Below are 22548 nucleotides of genomic sequence, written 5' to 3' on the forward strand. Positions count from 1 at the left end.
TGTGAATTCTGATGAATGTTTGAAAAAAAGTTACTTGCACTGAACAAAACTTACGTGTAATTTTTGACGATTTATTCAACATCTGTCAAACATTAACATCCGTGCCTTTATTGACGAGTTTTATGATTCGAATGTAATCATAACAAATCACCATTGTTCAATGGAAATCAAAAAAAAATTATTTACACGCTTAATTAGAACACATCTAAAACGAGTTAACTCATTCCCATAAACAACAACAGTTATTGCTCGGTAAAAACGCACACTTGGATTATTACAACTTTTTAATTGCCGTCGTCAACAAACGAGAGCTGGCCTGGTTTGTTTGGCTTTTAAACGCGCGGTTTTATGTTGTTGTTTTGTTTATGTAGACTATTTGCCAAGCAGTTAGGTTTCAGTTTTGAATGTTATGATCGGCTTTCTTCGAACGACAACCTCAAAAACTGTTATAGACAGGCATTCGGTACGAAGGTGTAAATTACCGATTCCGGCCTACTGGATTGATTTCACAGTTTGATACACTCGTTTAAAAAGTTGACTCAGTTTTAAGCGATCGAAAATCGTGGGTCTAATGAAACGCTTTATATTTACTTTGTTTTTAGTTATCTTTGGATATAGCAATATTTTATATTACAGATAAATTTCATGCATGTTTTCCCGGTCATTGAATGTGGTTTTGTTTGAATGTCTCACACTTTCTCTAACTTAAATCTTTTTCGAAAAAGTCTTTTAAAAGGCATCAAATTTTTAAAAACTATTCGAGGGCCACTTTCTAGTGACACTTGCAATCGCGAAACCAAGAACCAATTTCATAGGTTATTATTAACTCTCTGAACTCCCTCTGCCCCTCCTAGGCCTGATCAACATCTGTTCGGCGCCGTCCCTGCAAGATTTCACCCCCATGGAATCCGGTGGTATGATGCACACACAACATAGTACATACAATTTACTTCTTTTTACGAGTGTTTCGGTTTTGTCTTGCCCCTAAATGAATGGGCCTATATATGCATGAACCTAGCAATAGTCTTTCCCGAAAAACGGAAACCGTGAAACTTGCATGGAAGCAAGTTTCCGTGTTACCGACGATTTTCTTTGCATGACGTTTCTAGATTCTCAGTGTTAGTTTCTCTCATTGAGTAAAACATTTTTTCCCAACTTTGTTTCCTTTTGCCTGCCAAACCCACCAACTTCCTCTATTTCTTCAAGTAATGGTTTCTTTACTGCCACGTTATTTCTTTAACCTTCCCCAGCTATTTATTGATTCCTTCGTCTGTTTTGTCTTCTATTTCCTTCGATCTGGTTCGAAGGGCCTTAGTTCTTATTTCTTCTTGAACCAATTCAAAGTTGAGCGATTGTTCCTGTGCCTTCATTCTTTGAAGCGGCTCAAGCAACCGGTTGCTATGATTCGTTGCCCTTGGTGACGGATGCCATATCTTTCCTTTAACCAATCATGCGAAGCTGTTTGCTTTTTCACGTCTTTGAAGCGTAGGGGTCTGGGAAGGTTTTGATATAAAAGTGAACTTGAATTTGAATGCTTTATTACCTACTCCTTTTTGTGTGATTGCTTGCTTTGAAATACCAGCTTGATGTTTGCTTTTATTTTTCCTGGGAAAATTATTCACATGTTGTGATTTTTTTTTTTTTTTGTTTCGATTATAGTCGTTTTACCATCATTATGGCATTCGCGACTTTATCAACGTTACAGTTGGCGGATTGTTATTGAAAAACTTATCCGGTACAACTGTGTTCGATATTTACTCTTGGGCTCGAACTCGCGGACATCTGCTCAGGAGACAACAGACTTGCCAACTGAGCTATATCGCAAGCCCACATTGTGATTTTATAACTTCCTTTTACGATACTTATTTTCTTTATAAAATGAATAAGAACGAAACTTGTGGAATTGAATATTCAAAGTTCCATGGAATCCATGGAATCAAATAATAATAGTTTTAAATCTTTGAGTTCTGCATATCGGATTTTTGAATACGTGGGTTTGAATCCAAATTCGGAATTCGGAGTCTGAATTAAAAATTTGGAATCTGAATTCCGACTTTGAATCTGAATTGGACGATCCAAATTTTTATTTTTGAATTTTCCCATAGGAATAATACGAAAAAAAGGGTTCCGACCCAAAATTTCTCAAACATTAAACCTTCAAACAAGCCACCGGTCTTCGAAACCACTCATCGTGATGCGCTAGTTGAGAATTTTCGAACCAAAAGGTGTTAATAGAGGTCGTTGGTTAGGGACACGTTAATGGATTTGTTTTATCGCCGCGGTCTGCTACTGCATTTTGGTTTCTTTTTTTTTCATTTTTCGGTGAGAATTGAATACGGTAGCTATTTAGCACATTTAAGCGTTCTTTTTGGAGGATTCTCTCCGACAAAAGCGCTGCCACGAGAAAAAGGTTACGGATTGTTTGATTATTGGGTAAAGGTTGGTTTATAGGCTTTGAAATTGGCTTTCGACTGCTACTGTTTTATTTGGAGCTTTTCTGAGTTTTGAACTACTTCCGGAAATGCTAATCAGTTTTCTCTGATCGTTGCATTTTACAGGAAAATGTAAGTATCCGATTCCGGGCTGCATCCTCCTGCAAGTTCATCTTTTATTCCAAAGAGTTTAACCAGGTAACATCATTTTGTAATAATTTCTAGGTGAGTTGTATGATTTTTCCACGAAATTTTGCTTACAAATATTTTAACTCAGCTAGACACATGGCACAAGTTTTTATTGCGCTCCCTGAGATAAGTTCCAATAGGTTGTAGCCATTTTTTTATCGTTCGGCTATGATCAACCGGATTCCAGCAGCTAAACTGAAATCACATCTCCTACACAAACACGCAAACAAGCACAATATGGCGACCATGTTCCCTTTTCGTGGCCCCTCGGAGAGCAAACAAAAGGTGGAGCTAGCGATGCGATTAATCACACAAATTTTATCAATAAAACCCCTCGAAGCTGTCAACCGGTGCTGGTTTGATAAATTGCTGCAGCCCTGTCAATCGCCCTGGCAGCAATCAATCATTTTCCCTGGCAGCGAGCGCAAATCGCTCGTGGTTAAGCTTATGGGGAGCCCAAATATTGTTGGCGAAGACAAAATCTGTAACGTTTTTTTCCTTGTTTTTCTGACGTACATTAGCCAGTTTGCTGATTTTGATAGAAAAAATCGTTGATCAAACCTTTACTGAAAAACATGATAAGCATAAAACCTCGAAATATATTCAGAATTTTGAAAGCTGAATAAAAGTTCAGAAAAAGAGATAATCTTTCGAATGTTTGTATGATACATTAAGCCAAAAACGTCGTCATATCTATGAGAAAAATGAAAACACGAATGTACATCATTGAAAAAAGTATAGTTTTGTCATTAAGCAATGAAGTATGATTTATATACTGGTGCTGACGATAAAAATTCCTCGTGAAGCCGAATTAAGCCGACTCAAATTTGCGATATTTGACGTGTTTTGAAAATATTAAAACTATAACTTAGAACTGGGCTGCAGCATGAATTATACCCAGTATAAGAACCAAAACACAATGAAACAAAAACTGTTTCGGTTCGATACCTGGCACCGATATTTTCCCGATGTTTTCTTCTGTTTTTTGTTGTTCTTACAGTAAAGACATTTCATCCCAGAAAAAAAAAAATGCAAATATAGGCTTGCATTTTATTGCACCAAATTGACCGAACCCATGAACATCTCAATGCCTCAAAAGGGAACGATACTATGAAAACAAAAATCAATATTTTACAGCTTAATTGGAGGCCCTCTCATGCCGCTTCTTGAATCTCCTTGAGCGTTCCTTGCTTTGCCGATCGTCGGTCGATAAGCTCGTCTCCAACCAAAGGTTATGCCGATACGATTCCTCCGAATGCCTCCATGAGGTCGAGAACCGTTTATGGTACCGCCAAATTTTGAACCCAATTCGCACATTTTTCTGTTGTTCGAAAGTATGAATACCTGCGTCTGTTTCCAGGACGAAAAACGTCTGCATTCTTGAACAAGCAACCGGTCGACCAATTTTGTTCTTCGCAGATAATAATTCAATTAATTTTTAACGCTTTTTCTAAATTGTTGAAAGCGGCAAAAAAACTCACATCAAAACTGAGACAACCTTCTACTAACTGGCGCAGGAAAAATTACCCGCCAAAAATGGTCTCTGGGGCGCAATTCCGAAAATTAACACAAATGCCACCACCCCTTGTTGTCGAAAACTCGTGAATGTTACACAACCGCCACAGCAGCAACATTCCTTCAACAAAACTTCATCACCACAGCATACCGGGTAAAATAATAAACACAACATGCGGTTATGATTATTATGTTTCATCAGGGGAGAGCGACAAGATAAATGAAGGTCGTTTTCTGACACGGATTTTACTGGTGTCGTTGTTTGAATCACTTGTTCCGTACCTACATATTTGGAAAGTAGGGTTAGAATATGTTTGTATGCTTGCTGCGTGCCCGAGATAACGATAATGGCTCGGTTTGATGCAATTGTTTCAGGTTTGAACGTGGTAAGACAGAAAAAACATATCATAACGATTTTTCAGTTAGACGATCATTAGCAAGATGTTGATGAAAAAATATTTGTCGAGTTTTTAAATTTTAATACAGTGGCTATAGAACAGAAGACAGGAAATGAAAGACAAAAAACAAGAAACAGAAGTTAGCAGACCAAAAAATACAAGTGAAGAAAGAAGACATACAGCAGACAACAGAAGATGGAAAACGAAATACAGAAGACATAAGACAGAAGCCAGAAGACAGGAGGGAGGAGAAAATGACAGAAGACAGACGTAAGAAGACAAAACAGAAAACAGAACAGAAGCCAGCTGACAAACAATAAAACGACAACAGATACAGAAAACAGACGTCAGAAGACAGAAAAATACCGAAAAAAGAAGAAAAAGACAAGAAAGAGAACTTGAGTTGCTTATTTTCAAGCACATAAAACAGAAAACATCCAACAGACAACAGTGGACAGGAGACAAAGGACAGAAGATATGGCAGAGAGAACATAAGACAGGAAACAGAACAGAAGACAAAAGATAAAAATCAGATGACAGTTATCTTTTGTCTTCTGTAACCGAAAAAGAAGGCAGAAGACAGGACACAGAAGAAATATAGCAGGCATCAGAAAACAGAAAAGACAAGAGAAACGACCGAAAAAGACGATAGAAGACAAACGGAAGAGGACAGAATGCAGGCGACAGAAGGCAAGAGACATAACTTCTATCTATGTCTTCTTTCGTCTCTCGTTTGTTTTCTGTGTTCTGCCATCTGTCTGCTGTGACAAAAGACAGAAGAAAGAGGGCAGATATTGGAAAACTGAACACAGAAGAAAAAATCATCAAGACATCAAAAGACAGCAACAATTGGACAAAAGCCACACCACACACAGACAAAAGACTACAGAAGCCAGACGACAGAAAATAGTGGATAGAGTCATTTGGTCTATAACCCCGACTCGTGCTCGTGATAAGTGATATGTGTCATAAGCAAAAGCCACAAGTTATCCAGAATCGCCAAGAACTTTTGCCTCGAGCTAAATGCTACGAGTCAGACTCGTGATAAGGAATTCGTGCGTATACCCCGGTTTTTGCTCAATTTGCCAGGTTTTTACAAATTCTGAGGTATTTCTATGGTAAATGTGTAGATGTAATTTAAACGAAAATGACAGTACATTGATCGAAGAATTTTAATCTGTTATCACGAGTCTAACTCGTGGTAAAATCAAAAATGGTTCAGTAGGGAAACCTAGAAGTCTTAAGCTTAAGCGTCTAGCATATTTTTTCTCAAACTAAATGTCACGACTCAGACTCGTGAGGAAGACTTAGTGCACAATACTGTGCTAATTATCAACAAAAAACGATAATTTAATGTTTTTCGGTTGCTCAGGAACCATCTGAGGTTTTTCAGTTGCAAACGACAATGATAGTCACCCTTATTCTGGTTTTCGAACAATGACATTCGTTCGAAAGTAAGGCAATTTCTTATTCTTGTTTTCGTTCTAACGAATAAAAACAGTTCGATCTTTCGAACATAGTTTATACGAACGAAACTTTGCATTCCCGTTTTCGTTCGAACGTATTTCTTCTATGGGCCGACAAACGCGAGGCTGATAGGGGAGAGGCGGGCTATATGCGCATATTAAGGAAAGCACTCATTTTCTCCCATATTCCAATAGATAGAAGTCTGAAAACTATATGCACATGAGCGGACATCTGTTTTCTATACGTTAGAGCAATTTTTCTTTCAAAATCTCTTACAGTTTTTGTGAAAATAATTTAATAATAAAAGAAGTCAAAATAGTTGATTTCCGAAACCGGCGGGCTAAATGCGCATATTTATGTTTTTAGCTATATTTCATTTACACTTGCAATATTATGAAATTATTTAATTGAAAATGGTAGAAACGGATGTTAAGCATACGCTAAGGCTGAAATTTTGGTGAATTTTTTTACATCACTAGTTCTTTTGCATGAAACATAGTTAAGTATGCGATATGGCCATATTTCATGGTAATATTTTGTTCATATTGTATTTTTATCGGGTCAGTATGAAGTTCTTCTTTTTTCGCTGTAAGGTCGTGATTTGAGCGTAGATTTAATGTTTAAATGATAAAAAGTAAAAAATTTATAAGACTTATCTATTTTTATTGATATAGGCATTTAACCTGCCTTGATATGGGCATTCAGAACCTGTCTCTTATTCCAATATCTTATCATCTACAACTTTGCCAAAAGCTTCAATTTGGTGAATTTCCGATTTCCAGATGAATAAGAAAGAAAAACCATTTAAATTTTTGTTCACAGAACCTGTACGCACAATAATTAAAGTTCAATATATTATAACAAAACTGACAAAAATCTTGTTTGAATTTTTTAATTTTTTCGACTTTATATAACAATTTAATTTTTCCTTGCCATGTGTTAAAAGCGTATTACCCTCAAACTGCACTGATTAGATATGATGAATCTCTAGCCATATCGTCTATCGGCAGTATGCGCATATTACCCAACATGCGCATTTTGGAACACTTCCCCCTACTGCGAATCATTACCGTTTGAAGTGAAATAGTGAAGGATCGTATAATTTCAAAAATCAAAAATTTTAGGAGTTACTAAATTTTACTTCTTTAAGACATAAATTTCCAGCTTTGTCATCGTTCCTTTCACTCCGTCTTCCCTTCAGCAGAGAATTTTTACAACATCAACAGAAAGATTCGCGCCCGCTAACCAAACGAATGGTTGCATTTTCGTTGCATTACATACATCTCCTACGACGGGGTAACCTTTTGAGCAGAAAGATCGGCAGCACCAATACAACCACCGGAAGCTGTCAGCCTCGAATTTTCGTCTGGAAACACCTGAATCTGGATCCGCTGCTGTTGTCGTACTTTTCTGGGTCGGTTGCTTGCTAGATTCTGGCTATTTTACTAAAATATTCCGGTCCAACAACTACAAATTTCACAAAATCACGCGTTTGTTCACATATAGTTGGCAGATAAGAAATGTCAATGCTGCCTAGATAATTCGAAGTTCATCTGGTAACACCAACAACGAAAGTATCGCATTCAAACGAAAGCAAGAATAGCTTTTTCGAATTCGTTCGAAAGTATCCGTTCGAACGAAAGTCAGATACGCCGTAAACAAGAGTAAGGGTGAGTATGTTTTTTGATCGAATTCTTTGAGCCTAAAATTACGAGTCTGAATCGTTGTAGAGAATCAGCATCATAAGCAGAAACCAAAAATCTGAGTCTTCAGGAATTTTTGGTTCATAAGAATTGCCACGAGTCAGACTCGTAATGAAGAATCTATTCAGTTGCACTGGCATATTTAGAGATTTTTCGGTACAAAAGTGGAACATGAAGATTCAACGGCAATTGCGGAGTCGTGAAAAGAGCCTTTAGGCTTTTAACCCCGAGTCTAGCACGTGGTAAAGAACTCGTGTAATTAGCAAAATTCCAGAAGTCGTCCACAATTATAAATACATTGTCTCTAAAACTAAATACCACTACCAAAGATTCGTGCTAAGGAACGTGTTCATAATTATCAAAGGACTGAATCAACTGTCAAATCACATACAAACGAACCGTACTGACTTTTTGGAACCAGACCGTCAGTTCTCCTTTGATTTCAATGGCATTTTGGTACCAAAACGTCAGTGCGGCACTGAAATGTCAGTACCGAAATTTTCTTCTCTGTCAGCTCCTTGATAATTATAAGACTTGTTATTAGAGAAAGCGATAACAATATTACAGTTGCTCTGAAACATTCTGAGGTTTCAATGTAAAATGTGCAACATGAAGTTTCAACGATAGTGACATTTTTTAGAATTGATTAGGGCCCAAGTTTCAAGAAAGGAACAAAGTTTTTATTCCGCATATTTCGTTAACTATAAAGTAATAACTAGCTGTGCTCGTGAATCACTAATGAAAAAGTTAACCGAAATGTCTCGTAACAATCCACTATAGCTTTCGTTATTGTTAGAATGGCTTTGTTTAAGTTGTATCACATTTGAAGTTGATTTGGAATGAAAGCCTTCTTTTTCATAGCTGAGGATGGGTGCATCCACAGAGTGACAATAAAGTTCTCGTACTTTTTTAGACTCTTCAAAAGAGATATCCTGCTTATTAATTAATCTAATCGGACCACCTGAACACTAGTGACATTCCAAGAACCTTTGCAACAACATCAAACAAAAAAAATCCAAAGATTGGCTCAAATTTGCCTCCTACGACCTCATTACATCTCTTCAGTCAGTTGCGAATGCCTCCAGCGATTCTCGCTGACTTTTTTCCGGTAAATGTCGTTCCAGACCTATGTTATCTTGAAGCTGAGAGTTTTTCCTTCAAGATGTCCTATACTGGATGATCCTTCAGGTATAGGCCTGTGAGTTTGGCAGGCAAGTATTCTTGACCCCAAAGCCCTAAAAGCGAAAACTACAGCATTTTACAGACGGTAATGGTTGATTTTGCGGAATTCGTCAGCTCCAAGCCTGCTGCAGTTGTGACACTATCTGAACAAAAGTGTTTCATTGCGATGGATTCAGTACGTCACGGTGGATCTAGTGCTGAGTTGCTAGAGGCATTGGACTTGAAGTTACGCTAAAAAAACTCTTCAATTTGATACATTCCACGACAAAATCCGAAAATTAAAAAAAAATTTTTTAACGCATTTTTGCTTGATGCCCTCCATCAAAGTCTGTACAGTGTCATCCGGTACCAGTTTTTCAGTTTTTTCATTTTCTTAACATGTCCTTCTCGTTTTTGACTGTCTTTTTGCTCTTCCGAAGTTCCCGATTCATTATTGCCCAGTACTGCTCCACCGGGCGCAGCTCCAGACAGTTTGCCGGGTTCATGTCCTTTGAAACAAAATGGACAGAATTGGCCTCATACCACTCCAGGACACTTTTAAAATAGTGGCATGATGCCAAATCTGGCGAAAATAGCGGAGCTTCGTCGTACTGCTACAAAAATGACAAAAGGAGCTTCTAGAGGCACTCAGAATTGTAGATCTTGCCGTTTACTGTGCCCTTTGTCACGAAAAGCATACTCACAGATATTTGGAGGCGAACTTTGACATTTTCTTCTTCTTAAATTTGTCGTCCACATCGAACTTGCTCTTGCCGGTGAAAAACTCCAACCCCGAAATTTGCTTGGAATCTGCTTTTATATACGTTTCGTCGTCCATCACACAGCAGTCATATTTTGTCAGCATCTTCTGTTCTGCGACATGCCGATCTTTTTAGCCAAATTACGGCTTAAGACGTTAGGATTTGCTTTAATCATCCGCTTCACCTTACCCGTATTTTTGTTCACTCTGGAGGCGGTTGAATGGAGAATGTTCAACATTTTTCCCAACTGCCGGTGCGACAGGTCAAGAAATTCCAGGTGTTTCGAAAGAATTCGTTCTCTCGACTTGCGTTGGTTCACCTCCATGTTCGTTGAATCGAAAACACGACTTCGAGTTTGACAGCATGTAAACAATATACAACAATGAGGAAATGTGCCAAATTTGGTTGATTTTTACCCAATGGTTAAAAAGTTATGCCCTGTTGAATGTGTCGCTATAATTTCGTGTTCGCTCTTCATGGAGAAAAAGTTAAGGATAAAGTTATTAAACAATTATTCAAATAGATTTTTTTCTTGCAACAACAACGCCGTCATTGTTGAAAATAAAAAAATTGTCTCTATCGACTTGCAACGAAAAATAACATGCAAAAAATAAACAAATCCATCAAGTTTGCCAGATTCATTGCTGGTTTTTCAGCAATGACGATCGAGTGCTGGAAAAATCAGCAAAACGGAGAATGTTTGCTGGTTTCCAGCAACAAATTGGATTGCTGGACGTTTCCAGCAATTTTTTTTGCTGGAAATAGAGGAAAAAAATTACTGTGTAGCGATAGCAGCAGCAATTTTCGAAGTTGGGGGGTAAAATTGCAATACAGTTTGTGAATAATTGGGTAGTGTCAATAAATCTTTGAAATTAGATTGTGATGCTCGATTGTTTATCGTTTATTTGGTCATCCAATTAACGAGATTCAGACCAAAAAGCTTCTCATTAAAAAATTTATCAATTAGCTAAATTTGACTCTGAATTAGTATGCCTATTGTGGCTCTACTCTCCAGTGATAGGTTCGTTCAATGTCAAAAAAATTCCAATGGCGGCTCATTAAATTGAGATCAAACGCTGTTCGATTTCGTTAAGCTCTGAATTCGATGTTCGAGCAGTCCGTCAGCATTTTGCAGTAGGTATCCTTGGTAACGCCACGCATTCATGCAAGAAGCATCCCTTGGTTCCATTCGTTTTTCGTGCGTTGCCTAGGGCAACCCCTTTAAACCCCGGACCCGGTTGCCGCCGCCCGCTCGAACGATTTTGGTAATAGATTTGGCGACTTTGGCTTTTATGGTTTTATGACCCCAGTCGAAATAACAACTAGTGAGGGCACCTCTACAGACTTGTGTAGTTGCTTCGGCAGGCAGCCAGTCACAAGAAAAAATCTATGAGGTTTTCGGGTTCCCTTTCCTAGCATTTATTCCTATCCTAATCGTAAACACTACGAACGACTCAAACAATACAGAAAAACAGAACACCACAAGAATCGACGACGGCAATGGGGCGAATAAATTTAAAGAGATCCTTGGAGAGGAACCGTCTTCGTTCTGTTAAACGGTGCAGCAGGACACTTCTTTTATCACTTCACTTATGGTCCAAACGACCACCGAAAGATTCGAATCGGTTAGGAGAAGACATATACAATGTTACCCTAGTGGGAGATACTCTTATACATCGAGTCTCGTACGAAAACGCTCGCGCGAGCCTGGATAATAGGAAAATAAAACACATAAACAATTTCCCCTTTACGGTTGTTCCGTGAGTCATTCCGGTTCTTTCGACTCTGGACTGGAGGATTGGTCGGCAGTCAAACATCGCAATGGCGTGCTGTGGGACTCTTCCGCGCTCGGCAGGAAACTCTACTCGAATGCTGCCCGTCGTAGTTTTTGGTCGGGTCGGGGTTAGTTTATCGACGTTTTATAGTTTGTTTTATAGTAAATAAAACAACTAAATATCTCGGGACCCGAGGCGAAGATCTCGCCCGGGGAGTTCGCCCGAGAGGTTTGTGAACTCTCTTGACTCGGTACAACGATGGCCGATGTTGTGGGTGGTTTCGTGCCGAAAGTGGTTAACTACCTTCCACTTGAAAGCGCAAGAGTCAGTAAACGGCGCGCGGTTCTTCACAGACTTTGGATGTTAAAGAGTCAAAATTCAATACTTGGTGCAATTGACTCGTATGGCGTCGAAAAATCTAAACTATGCGTCTGGAGATCAGTGGAACGTTAAGCCGCCCAAGACTTTTCAAACATTGACGTTGGTTGGTGGAAGATGATATTCCAATACGAGTTTGAACATAAAAAGCATAAACATACTCATGAGGGACAACGATATAAACATCTTAATACGGAACCATCTGTAGTTCTTAGACAATGATTGGATTTGTCTGACGAGTGGTTTATTTTTATAGACACAATCGGAGATTTTACATCTGTTGAGATGTTTTCCAAATTGAGATTGAATAAAGCTTTAGACATACAAACATCGAATAAGAATCAAGATCAAGAAGGAGTGTTTTCATCGTCTGTCAGGAATGACTGAATTTTGACAACTCAATTTAGAAAAACTTGGTTACACACGAACAGATTAACCAATTAAATTCAACACACAGTAACTAATCACTACTGTATGCTTCAATTTTCAGCACCACTTTCCAAAAAACTCACTAGTAAAAAAAGACGCTTGAAGAAACGACCAGAAAGAAGAAAAACCAAACTGACCATACCATAAATCTTCGATTGACGGTTTCTCCACAGACCGTAACGCTTTTTCGCTTTTTTTTTCTTTCAAAACTTCACCTAAAATGTTGCGTAACTTTCGATAAAGTTGGCAAAACCCGAACCGAACCGCACAGTTGTGGCCTTGTTGGTTGTTACGGTTCCAAAAAAAAAAGTGAAGATCCCCCACCGGGTGAGCACCTTGGTACGAATAAACACGAATGTCAGAAGGTTTATCGGTGTCCAATTGGCCATAAGGCAGGCCAGTAAGCAAACAACACGTCACGGTTGATTAAGTACAATCGTACCGATTTCTGGGTTTTCGATGCAAAACTTGAGCAATCTCTCTACGGTTGTTGGTTTGTCTCGGTTTGGTTATGTGCCAAAGTTATTCCAAGGACGAACCGATGAGACGGCCAAAGAAGAGGACTCTCGGTCGTCCTTGGTGGTTTCCTTCGTTGGAAGGAATAAAAAAAAACTAGGGAATGGCAATCCTAGGTGATATACTCATCCTTGAATTATTTTGCTAGGTTGGGTCGACTTGTAAAAAATATCGTCTTCTGAATCAATGACGACTTGCTTTGAATATCATCATCGATAAGCATTGGAAATCAAGTGATGCCAAAAAGAGTGCCAAGTGCCTTAAAAACCCTGACGTTCAACAAGTAGGTATTTAGAAAAAGCTCTCAAGATAAGAACCTCTTTTTGAAGATACCATGTGCGAATCCATAAAACAGTTTTGCAGTTGCATGTGTTAACTTAAATTTTCGAAACTTACATGTATAAAACGCCAATTCAGTACAGTCCACCATATAGCTTAACCCATTTATTCTGTAATCTGCGAACGCGCCCCAATGTTTTCTTAAAAATCAATATAAATTATAGCAATATACATGTACATTAGACTGGTTCACTTTTCAGCTTTTTTTCGCTGATCACAATGCCACTAACAGAGTTTGATCCTTATTCGTTTTCAAGTACTCTGGCCAAATTTGTGCAAGGAGGTTTAGTGAAAAAAGCCTGTTTTTCTTGAAAATTTTCGTAGAAGCGCTCGAGAAAGCTATTTTTAATATATAATAATGGTTATATAGTGCACTGTGATAGGAATGACAAGCATCTGTATGGATTCGTTTTAGATAATCGACTAAAGCTTAGTTCTTTTAGAAATGGGACACTTTCTTTTGCTAATAGCTCATTTACGAGTGATCGGACATTCAAAATTTTGACAGGCTGTGAAAAGTGCTATCCTACCCATTTTTTTCAGAATTTTAAATTTACTCGTTTTTGAGATATTCAAGATGCAAGAGAAAAAGGAAAAAATAATTTTGCACAGTTTCCTTCAAAATCCATCATTATCATAATCATAGCTGACAAAACCGTTGATCCTTCAAAGAATTACTGTGTGTTAGTGGTGAAAAAGTATGCAAACACTGTCAAAAATGTCCACAAAGTTCAAATCAATCATTAGAGTGAAGCACATGATCGGCAACAACGGTTAAGTGTCATCTGGGAAGTCAAGGCTCATACCAGCATTTTTAATGATGTATAAGCGAAAAACTAAGTGTAGATCGCTGTAATTTCCAAATAAAAAATTTTCCGGTAAACTGACAGTGTTGCCTGATGATGAGTCATTAAAACCTAACCTCAAACATCAATTTTTTGCTAGATCCAGAGCTCGTAAGCTGTATAGCCGGTACCGAGGCTCTGGGACACATGATTTCTGATGAACGACAAAACTTTAAAACTACTCTATTTCAAACAAATTCCAACGTTTGAATCCTATTCCATGTCTGCTCGTGGCAAGGTCCCTTACATATTAAAGTATGTATTTGCTGGTATAAAACATAATGATTTGATGAAATTCTGCTCCTGTGGAAAAAACAACAATTTTCAAAACAAAAATTTCGGTTTTCGCTGTTTTTAAAAGCCTAAAAAGAGTAATTTTGCATATACCCTATGCAACCTACGATCTTTAATAACCGATTATACTTGAAGTTCAATCTCATGATGGTTTTACTTTGTTATTGTAAAATTTTGCCAGCAGAAATTCCATTGAAAACGCTTTAAAGTGGCTCAAAAAATAGCTAGTTTTGGCAAATTCGAAACAGCTGTATCCTTTAAATTGGTCTCAGCTTCTTTCAAAAGAGTAGTATTGGACCGAAAAGTAGCATGAATTGAAAAAGGAGGATGTAGCCACCTAAAATACAGATAAGACGAAGAATAAGTTCAAAAAACTGATCAATATTATGGCTGGAAAAAGTGTGCGCCGGCCGATGGGAGGTACCAAGAATAAAGTAGAAATTTTTCTTATAAAACACGAAATTTTTTTTTCAATTTTTTTTATGAATTATCATAAGATTACCTTCATTTCCTTCATAGAAAGTATTTAGATCAAACGAATGGTTTTTGAGATACACGCATTTGTAACTGTCCCATTTCTAAAAGAACTAAGCTTTAAATCTAACAGAAAAAAAAATTCACAAACTACCAACTTGTCCAGAAAATTTACTCACAATTTGAGAGTTAAAAATCAGCAGTAAATAGAAAAAACCATCATTTAATATTAACTGCTTTCTAGAGCACATTGGATGAAGCTATTTGCGTTGAGCACCAAAAATATGATAATATGTGCGGAAAAAGAATAGTACCATTTATGATTTTTCTGAAAAAAAAAATCAATATTATTTCTTTAAATTTAATGTGTAAAAGTGAATCATAATGCTTCTACGAACTTTTTGAATTGATAACTGCGTTTTAGGCGTTTTCTAGTAATCCAAAGGTTTAAAAGGGGTTTTTAAGAGTTTTTCCTTTAGCCCTTAAAGTAAGGTTGCCAGATTTCCCGGTATAAAATTAGGGAACAGTCCAGCCGGCCCGGGTGCCTTGCCCGGAATTGTTCACTTTTTATGGCAAATCAAACAAATTTTCTATTTTCACGTCCAAAACAATTTTTTTTGAGTAAATTTCGCAAAAATAATCATTTATTTTTTTTTGTAGCCTTAAACAGGATTTAAATCTGTTAATAAATTTTTATGAAAAAAAATATTTTTCAATTTTTTTTCCTGATTTTTGTTGAGTAATTTTTGGGTTTCAACAAAATTTGCCCTGATATTGCCCGGATTTTTGGTCGTCAGTTTTTAAAACAAATGCTCGGATTTTGTCAGGTTTTTATATAAAATTGCCGAGATTTGCCCGACCCGGCTACGTGCTGAAAAAATTCTGGCAACCTTACCTTAAAGAATTTGACGTTTGATCTATTTTTCAAACTGCTTAATTTCTTTATTAATATGACGTTAAATGATGAAACACTGATTCTAGGCTGAATTTGAATCCAGAAAACAGGCTTCTCATTGAAATGTGAATTTTTAAATAAGTCAAACATCATATTTTCAGTTTTAAATCGTAGATGGCAACACTATCTTGATGTTAAACGGAATTAACTCATTTTCGACTGTTCTGAATTAATTAAGGTTTGCTGAATGATTTTGGTAAAGTAATGAGTCACGGTGTCTCTGATAGAACAATTTTATTTATCGAAAAATCTCTAGCGTCGCTAATTTTTGCACCATTCGAAAGCTGGGACTTACCCTTTTTATTTGAGCCAAAATTTGAAATAATCCATCGGGGGGTCTACAACATTTTGTTTTTTTTAAAGATTTTTTAATCTTTTTAATAAAAAATAAAGTTTTTCACCGTGAAGTACTTGAAGACGCTAGAACCAAGGTTGCCGAAAAAAATTCTAATGCTGGTGAGTTTTTGCAAATCCATAAAAGCTTTTTTCTGCGTGAAGGCCAACAAAACTGTGTTGGAAACCTGCCTCGAAATGATGAATATGGGTCTAAAAAATCCGAAAAATCGTGACATAATTTGGTTTTAGCTGGAAGATTGTACGGATTTGTACGGCTAGCTGCGCCTGAAAAATATTTCGAACTGATTATAAAAATTATGAACACTTATGAAATTATTGAAAATTTAAAATGTTGCTTGTTTGACAAACTGAAGCAAAGTTTCGTTCTTTTCGTAGAAAATAAGCCTCATTTTAATTTAATTTATTTTATTAGAGAGGCTTGCTTGGTAGATTCGCCTCTATAAGCCTCATCCCTCTGAATTGTGGTGTCGAATAAAAATGTTACAAACTGCTTAAAATGACTGATCAGATTGTAAAGGTAAAAGCCTGAAATTCGAAGCTCTGAATCTCGACAAACTCTTGGTAAAATTCTTTGGTTATTTTAAGTTGTTCAAAGCATAAACACTGAAATATTACATAATGCTTAATCGGATCTCCATGAGTTTTCAGTCACTATCAGGCTTCCCTCGAACATTTGGAGATCGAGTATTTTAAAAGTTTTGTTAAAATGTTTTTAAATGATCCAAGCTTTAACTGATCCGGTAATGTTTAACATAAAATTTATATAAGAATTTTATTATTCGCCACTAACGTGTTATGCAAGATTGGAAATATATGTCAAATAAAGGAGATTTTGCATCATATTGACGTAGACATTTTTTTAAACTTTAAACTTGATTAAACAATGATCGGCAGAAAAAAAACATCCATCTTTTATATCTAATCATTCCGATGTGTTCAGTTTTTTTGCCGGAGAAATCTTTTTAAATTTTAATAAGTTCATTGGAAAGCTGGTAAATTTAAGAACATTTTACCGTCATTTTTTTCATAGCTCAGTAGCAATCTGTTTATTGAATTGCATAATTTTAGCGCAAAACATGAAAATGTCGCTAAATTAATGATTTGATAAAAAATGATAAAAACAAAATTCTATCAGATCCAATTAGACTTAAAAAAAATAGTCAAATTTCCCTTTTTTTAATCTGAACACAAATGTTCTCCACCTTTTCTTTAACAAACCTTCTAAGGGATACATATTGGGGCTAGGGATGGCCACAAGATTGGTTTGAACCATGTAGATAAAACGAAAGCTGCTGTTCTCAACGATTTTTGGTTGGTGTCGTTATTTTGCTGAAAGATGTACCTGTCTTCCTGTCCTGTTTAGCATGGATTTTTCTAGGTTCTCACAAAAAAAAATCAATTTTACCTTGAGCAACCACATAACCAATGATCGGCGTTTAAATTTTACCTCCTACCTCGCCCTTTTGAGACACCCCACCCTGCATCACATGACACATTCCACCGTGACATGAATTCACTTTTCCAGACTTTTCTGAGCTGTAATCATTGTAAAGGTCAGCCATTTTATTGTAGAAAGAAAAAAATAGTAGCGAACGGTTGCAAATAAAATTTCCTTTGAAATGAATATGATTCGATCACTAAAAAATTAAATGTGTTTCTGTTGTGGTCGATTACTTTTGTGACGTAAATTCAAGCTAGAATTGATCATTTTTGTCTTCAGTATACATCACCCAAATTTCCTGTTCTCTCTGAGGAAATAGAAAAATTGATGTCTTAGAATAAGTTGTACACGAATTAATTGCTCACAATTTGGTATACGTAGCTTTCTGATTGAAAAACAACGAACAAAATTATTCCTCTTTAAAGTTGTGACCAAGGTTGCCACAAAATAAATCTGTGTTTTTGACAAAAAAAAATCTCGAATTCTCTGATTTGAACCTAAAATTCTGTGAGGGTTTTCTGTGATACTTTTTCTATGAAGTTCATAGGAAAATCGTGTCAAACATCAACAAATTGGAAATTTCTTACAGTTTAAATTGAAAAAAATCATTTGCATTACCTTGTTTTCATATTTTCATGAATTATTGTCAGAAATAAAAAGTCAATTATGACATAGAAAAATTATAATTTTGGAAATCTGTAAAAAATGTAGGAAAGCTATGAATTCTGTGAAAATTTTAAAAATTCTTTGACCTGTGACACAGATTCTGTGACGAAATTTTGCTCAAAATTCTGTGATAATACAGATTTTTCTGTGATTTCGGCAACCTTGGTTGTGACTTGAGTTCACTCAGTTCAAACAATTATTTCACGCAATTAACTCAAGCACAAAAATCCTAGCTATTTGGAACCATTCTTTACGGCCTACAAATTTTCAATACACTTTTAAAAGTGATGTCTCGTTATTCCGACTTTTTCAATCGTAAATATTCAGTATCATTACCGAACTTTTTCCATTTTTTTTACTCACATTTACTTAACAACATATTGAGGTATCATAGATTAAAATAAGTTCTTTTTCTCATATAACTGAATGCATACTATTCAACAAGACAATTTTTTTTTTAATTTTTTCCAAAAAAAATTGATTTTTGTTCAATTTCTAATTATTTAATAATGAACCAAATTTTGTTCGATTTGTAAAAATCCGAGGGTAAAAACAGCTTTCAGAGCATATCTCCCTTATAAATATTACAAGAGAGTAGGCGTGTGCTGAAGTGTCAACACGCGTTTTTACGTGGTTCGGAAAATTTTCTCAAATAGAAAGAAATTTATTTGTTTTTTCAAAGATTGAAAGTTCAAAAGAGGAAAATTGCTGTGGATTTTTTTATCATTAATTGCAGTGAACCGAACCGAATGTTGTGAAAATATTTTGTAGCATTTTGGGGAATCGTATGGACCAGTCTAAACAGTCAAAAAATTTAGTGAAGAATGACCCTGGCAGTTAACTCCCTTAAAAAAAAGTCATACAATTCAGATAAGTTTTTTCAATTACCTACTGTTTTTTATCAAATATGTTTTAATGATTTCCAAATGTTGAAATTTTCAAATATTTCGATAAAAGCTATTTTATTTTACAATCAAGCTTTTCAACAGCGCTTCAATGGCGCTTTTACCAAGGTCAATATTGACCAGAAATGATGGCATGCAGAATTTACAACAATAATTCGATGAGTAACTCACATTGACGATATGCTGAAATAACTAAAAAAATCTCGATTAAAGGAAAAAAAATGTTTATGTTTAGTTTGGGATTTCTGTTAGGAGATTCCACACTTCCATCAAGAAGGAATCTTAAAAGATTATCAACGTCGGAAGCACACCAATTTTCAGCACTCTCAACGATAATAATTCGCTTTTTCATTCTTCTGAAAACGTTTGGTAATGTTGTCCATGTTTCTCCCTCTCTTGGTTCTAGTCGTCTCTGCGTCCAATAATGCACAGTGGGCCCGGCCAAGATATGATTAATAGGGAATGTATTTTTACTATTTACCGAGATGCTGACAAGATCTGCCATAAGCAAAAGCATAAGCATTTTACCTTATAAATCAAATCAAATTTTGTTACGTGAACTGACCCGTTTGCGCTGTTGTAACTCAGTTTGATCTCTAAAGATTTCTGTAAAATTAAGTGTTTCAGAATCAACTCATCATTTCCAAAGAAGATCTTTATCCTTCTTGTTAGAAAATGTAAATTTACGAGGAAACTGAAGTTTTAAAAAGCTTCCTTTTTTGTGACGTGAATTCACTTGATTTGATCGCTTTTAAAAAGATTTCCGTCGAATATAAACAAATTCTTTTTTTTCTTCTATACAATTAAGCAGTAGTTGTTTTCTTCAAAACTTATTTTGCAAATTGCGAAAAAAGTAATCCAAATATTAGTTTTTCATTATTTTCTAAATATGTTGTAAAAATTCACACTTTATTCGTCAAAAAATTTATATTTGAAATAACACAAAACATATTGGAAACATATTTTTCTCTTTTTTCGTTGGTTTTTTTGTGATTTGAATTATAGAAAAACTTGGCGATTTGGAGATTTTTTTATTCGAGAACTGAAAAAAATCATTTGTGAGCGGTATAAGCGCGCGGAATGTGTCTACAGTGCTTTATTTTCATTCGGATGAATATGAAAGTCCCGGATGCCCGGATATGATCTCACGAGGTTATTTAGGGCAACCTTTTTATGTTCAACAGCTCAGTCCTGTAGTGTTGCTTCACTTTAAAGCTTTTCAACAAGGAAAAGTTACTCTTAGGAAGGCGGGAGATCGTTTTCTGGACTGTCATATTCAACCGAATGTAAAGCACTGTAGTGAAAGTAGCATGGTGAATATAGAAATGTTTTTAATTTCTTGATACAGAAGGCGAGTGACTACTAAGGGTTAAAATCCTCTTTAAACAAATAAAAATAAAATGATAAGGTGTCTTACGAGAGCGTTGGTGGAAATTTCAATGCTGATCAATGATAATATGATTGTTAATGATGAAATTTACATTTTTTGCGAGAACCTGGAAAAATCCATGTAAAAACGGAACAGGAGGACAAGTACATCTTTCAGCAAAGTTTGATGTCGTGACATCAACAAGCCACAAGTAATCACACGAAACAACGTATAAAAAACTTTCAAATTATGGCATTTTCAACAATTTAAAAAAGTGATACCTAATTATATAAAAAAAAAGCTAAACCGACCTAGCCGAATGCCGACCTTTCTTTGCCACTTGGTTTCAAGTAAGTTTCCGACTAGGAGGTATGGTATGGAAAACCTCTGACGACGAGGGAGAAAGCCGAAATCTCAGAACAATCAACGATGAATATTTATTAGTTGTTGGCAACCGGGGTTTCCCTTAAAAGGAGAGGACAGCCCAGGGGTTGTGGATTGTGGAAAGTAAGTTGTTGGGCTCTTTTTCGGTCCTTTGAGCGGCACAACTGGCAGGGGGTTGGTAGCTGGTTATGCGTAAGTGGACCCCAGGGACCAAGGTGAAAAATTTGAAACTTCATTATGATGGGATGCTACTTTTTCCGGTCCCTGCCTTGGTTCAACCAGGGTTGTGGGTGATAATAGAGACGTGATGGTTGTTTTTTTTTCTACTCTCTCGTTCGTTGGTTTCCACATTTTAAGGACGTTAGTTTGGGTTGACAATATTTGACACTCATACCCGCTGTGTGACATTTTTATTAAGGGTGAAAGTGATACGTTTGAGCGGAACGTTCAAGCCGCCTCAGTGTCTCTGAGCTTTGTGGAAAGATGATTCTAGACACAACAACACACCCGTTGTACTGGCGCAGAAATATATAGCCAAAATAAAAATCAATACCATTATTATATTGAATTATCATAAAAGCATTAATCCTTTTATTGCGGTAGATTACGACAAATTATTTACGATGCTTCCTCTCTAGCATCGGTCCGCGTGGGTTTGGTTTGAGTTTGTCTGAGTGTTTGAGCTTCCAGTGCTCAAGTGTGAGTAGTTGAGTATTAGAACGAGATACCGGGGGAATGCTTACGACGCGACGACGGAGCACTCTTGCCGGCAGATAACGGGTTGAGCCGATTGGTCCTTCCGCGTTGTCAGTCGTGATCGTTGTACGGTTTCCGATGGCTGGCGGTACTTTTGACTTGGTTCGAAAGTAAACAAACGTGCTATATCCCCAAATGCCACGCATCGCAACAACAGAGATCTCAACGGAAAATTCACCCGGGGGGAATCTACTCGCGCGATAACGCACCTCGGATCTACGGAGCTTCCTGGACCAGGCTCAAGGGAAAGATTTCTCCTGCTCCCAGTGTCGTGCATCGCTTTGCGATTGGCTTTGAAGTTGAGGATTTCGAGATATCGCGAGCGAAGACCACCGCAGACTGGTTTTTGGAACGGCTCTTTTTTAAGGTATTAGCCAGGGATCAGCCACCCGTTTGTCGGAAGGTATTTACCACGGTAATCCATTTGTCAATTGGATATATACTCAATCGGCGAGCTCTTTGGCGGTCTCTTTTGGTTGCAGGCCAAACGAATTTTTTCCTCTTTGATGGGAAATCCCAAAACAAAACGGCGCTTTGTTGTGATATTTTCATCACAACTGACGCTCAGCTGAACTTGGAGTGCAAAAAAAAGCTTAACGGCAAATGCTCAACGGGTTTCTTCCTCTCAATTGATTCCACACATATTGACTCCGGCAATATTTGCGTGATCTTGCTGAGCTGTGCAAAGCAATTAAGTTGCATTTTACACGAATTTGCTTCGGCTAATTCCAGAGCAAATAGCCGAGATTTCCAGCCCAAACAAATGTGGGCACGCTTTCTCAAGACCTTTTACATGGGAACAAACATGGAGACTTCTGACGGATTTAGGGTCGGTTCTCACTCCCAGATCATTACATTGTTTTGAGTGTAAAGTTTTCTTGCTTTATGAAAATTTTGTTTGCTGTGATCCAAAAAATGATGAAATTTTTCGAAATTCGAACAAAGGCGGATGTCCACAAAGAGATAGAAACGAGGTCTTATCTATCACCCAGGGGCGGAGATAGCAATAGCCATAGTCCCCAAAGTAAGGTGTTCACAT

At 36.8% G+C, this 22548-nt stretch overlaps 1 protein-coding gene across 5 annotated transcripts in view; it reads left to right on the forward strand.

The window, feature by feature from the left end:
* The window catches only part of LOC129747167 (homeotic protein caudal), a 94397-nt gene that overhangs the window by 62145 nt on the left and 9704 nt on the right, over positions 1–22548 (forward strand). For 4 of the 5 annotated variants that reach the window (XM_055741211.1, XM_055741212.1, XM_055741213.1 and 1 more), the window contains one exon: positions 855–914. The exons of the other annotated variant lie outside the window; for it this stretch is intronic. In XM_055741211.1, the coding sequence (XP_055597186.1) occupies positions 855–914 (60 nt within the window). The remainder of the gene's footprint in view (positions 1–854; positions 915–22548) is intronic. 5 annotated transcript variants of the gene reach the window in all.

The sequence above is a fragment of the Uranotaenia lowii genome, chromosome 2, assembly GCF_029784155.1.
Source record: "Uranotaenia lowii strain MFRU-FL chromosome 2, ASM2978415v1, whole genome shotgun sequence".
NCBI lineage: Eukaryota > Metazoa > Arthropoda > Insecta > Diptera > Culicidae > Uranotaenia > Uranotaenia lowii.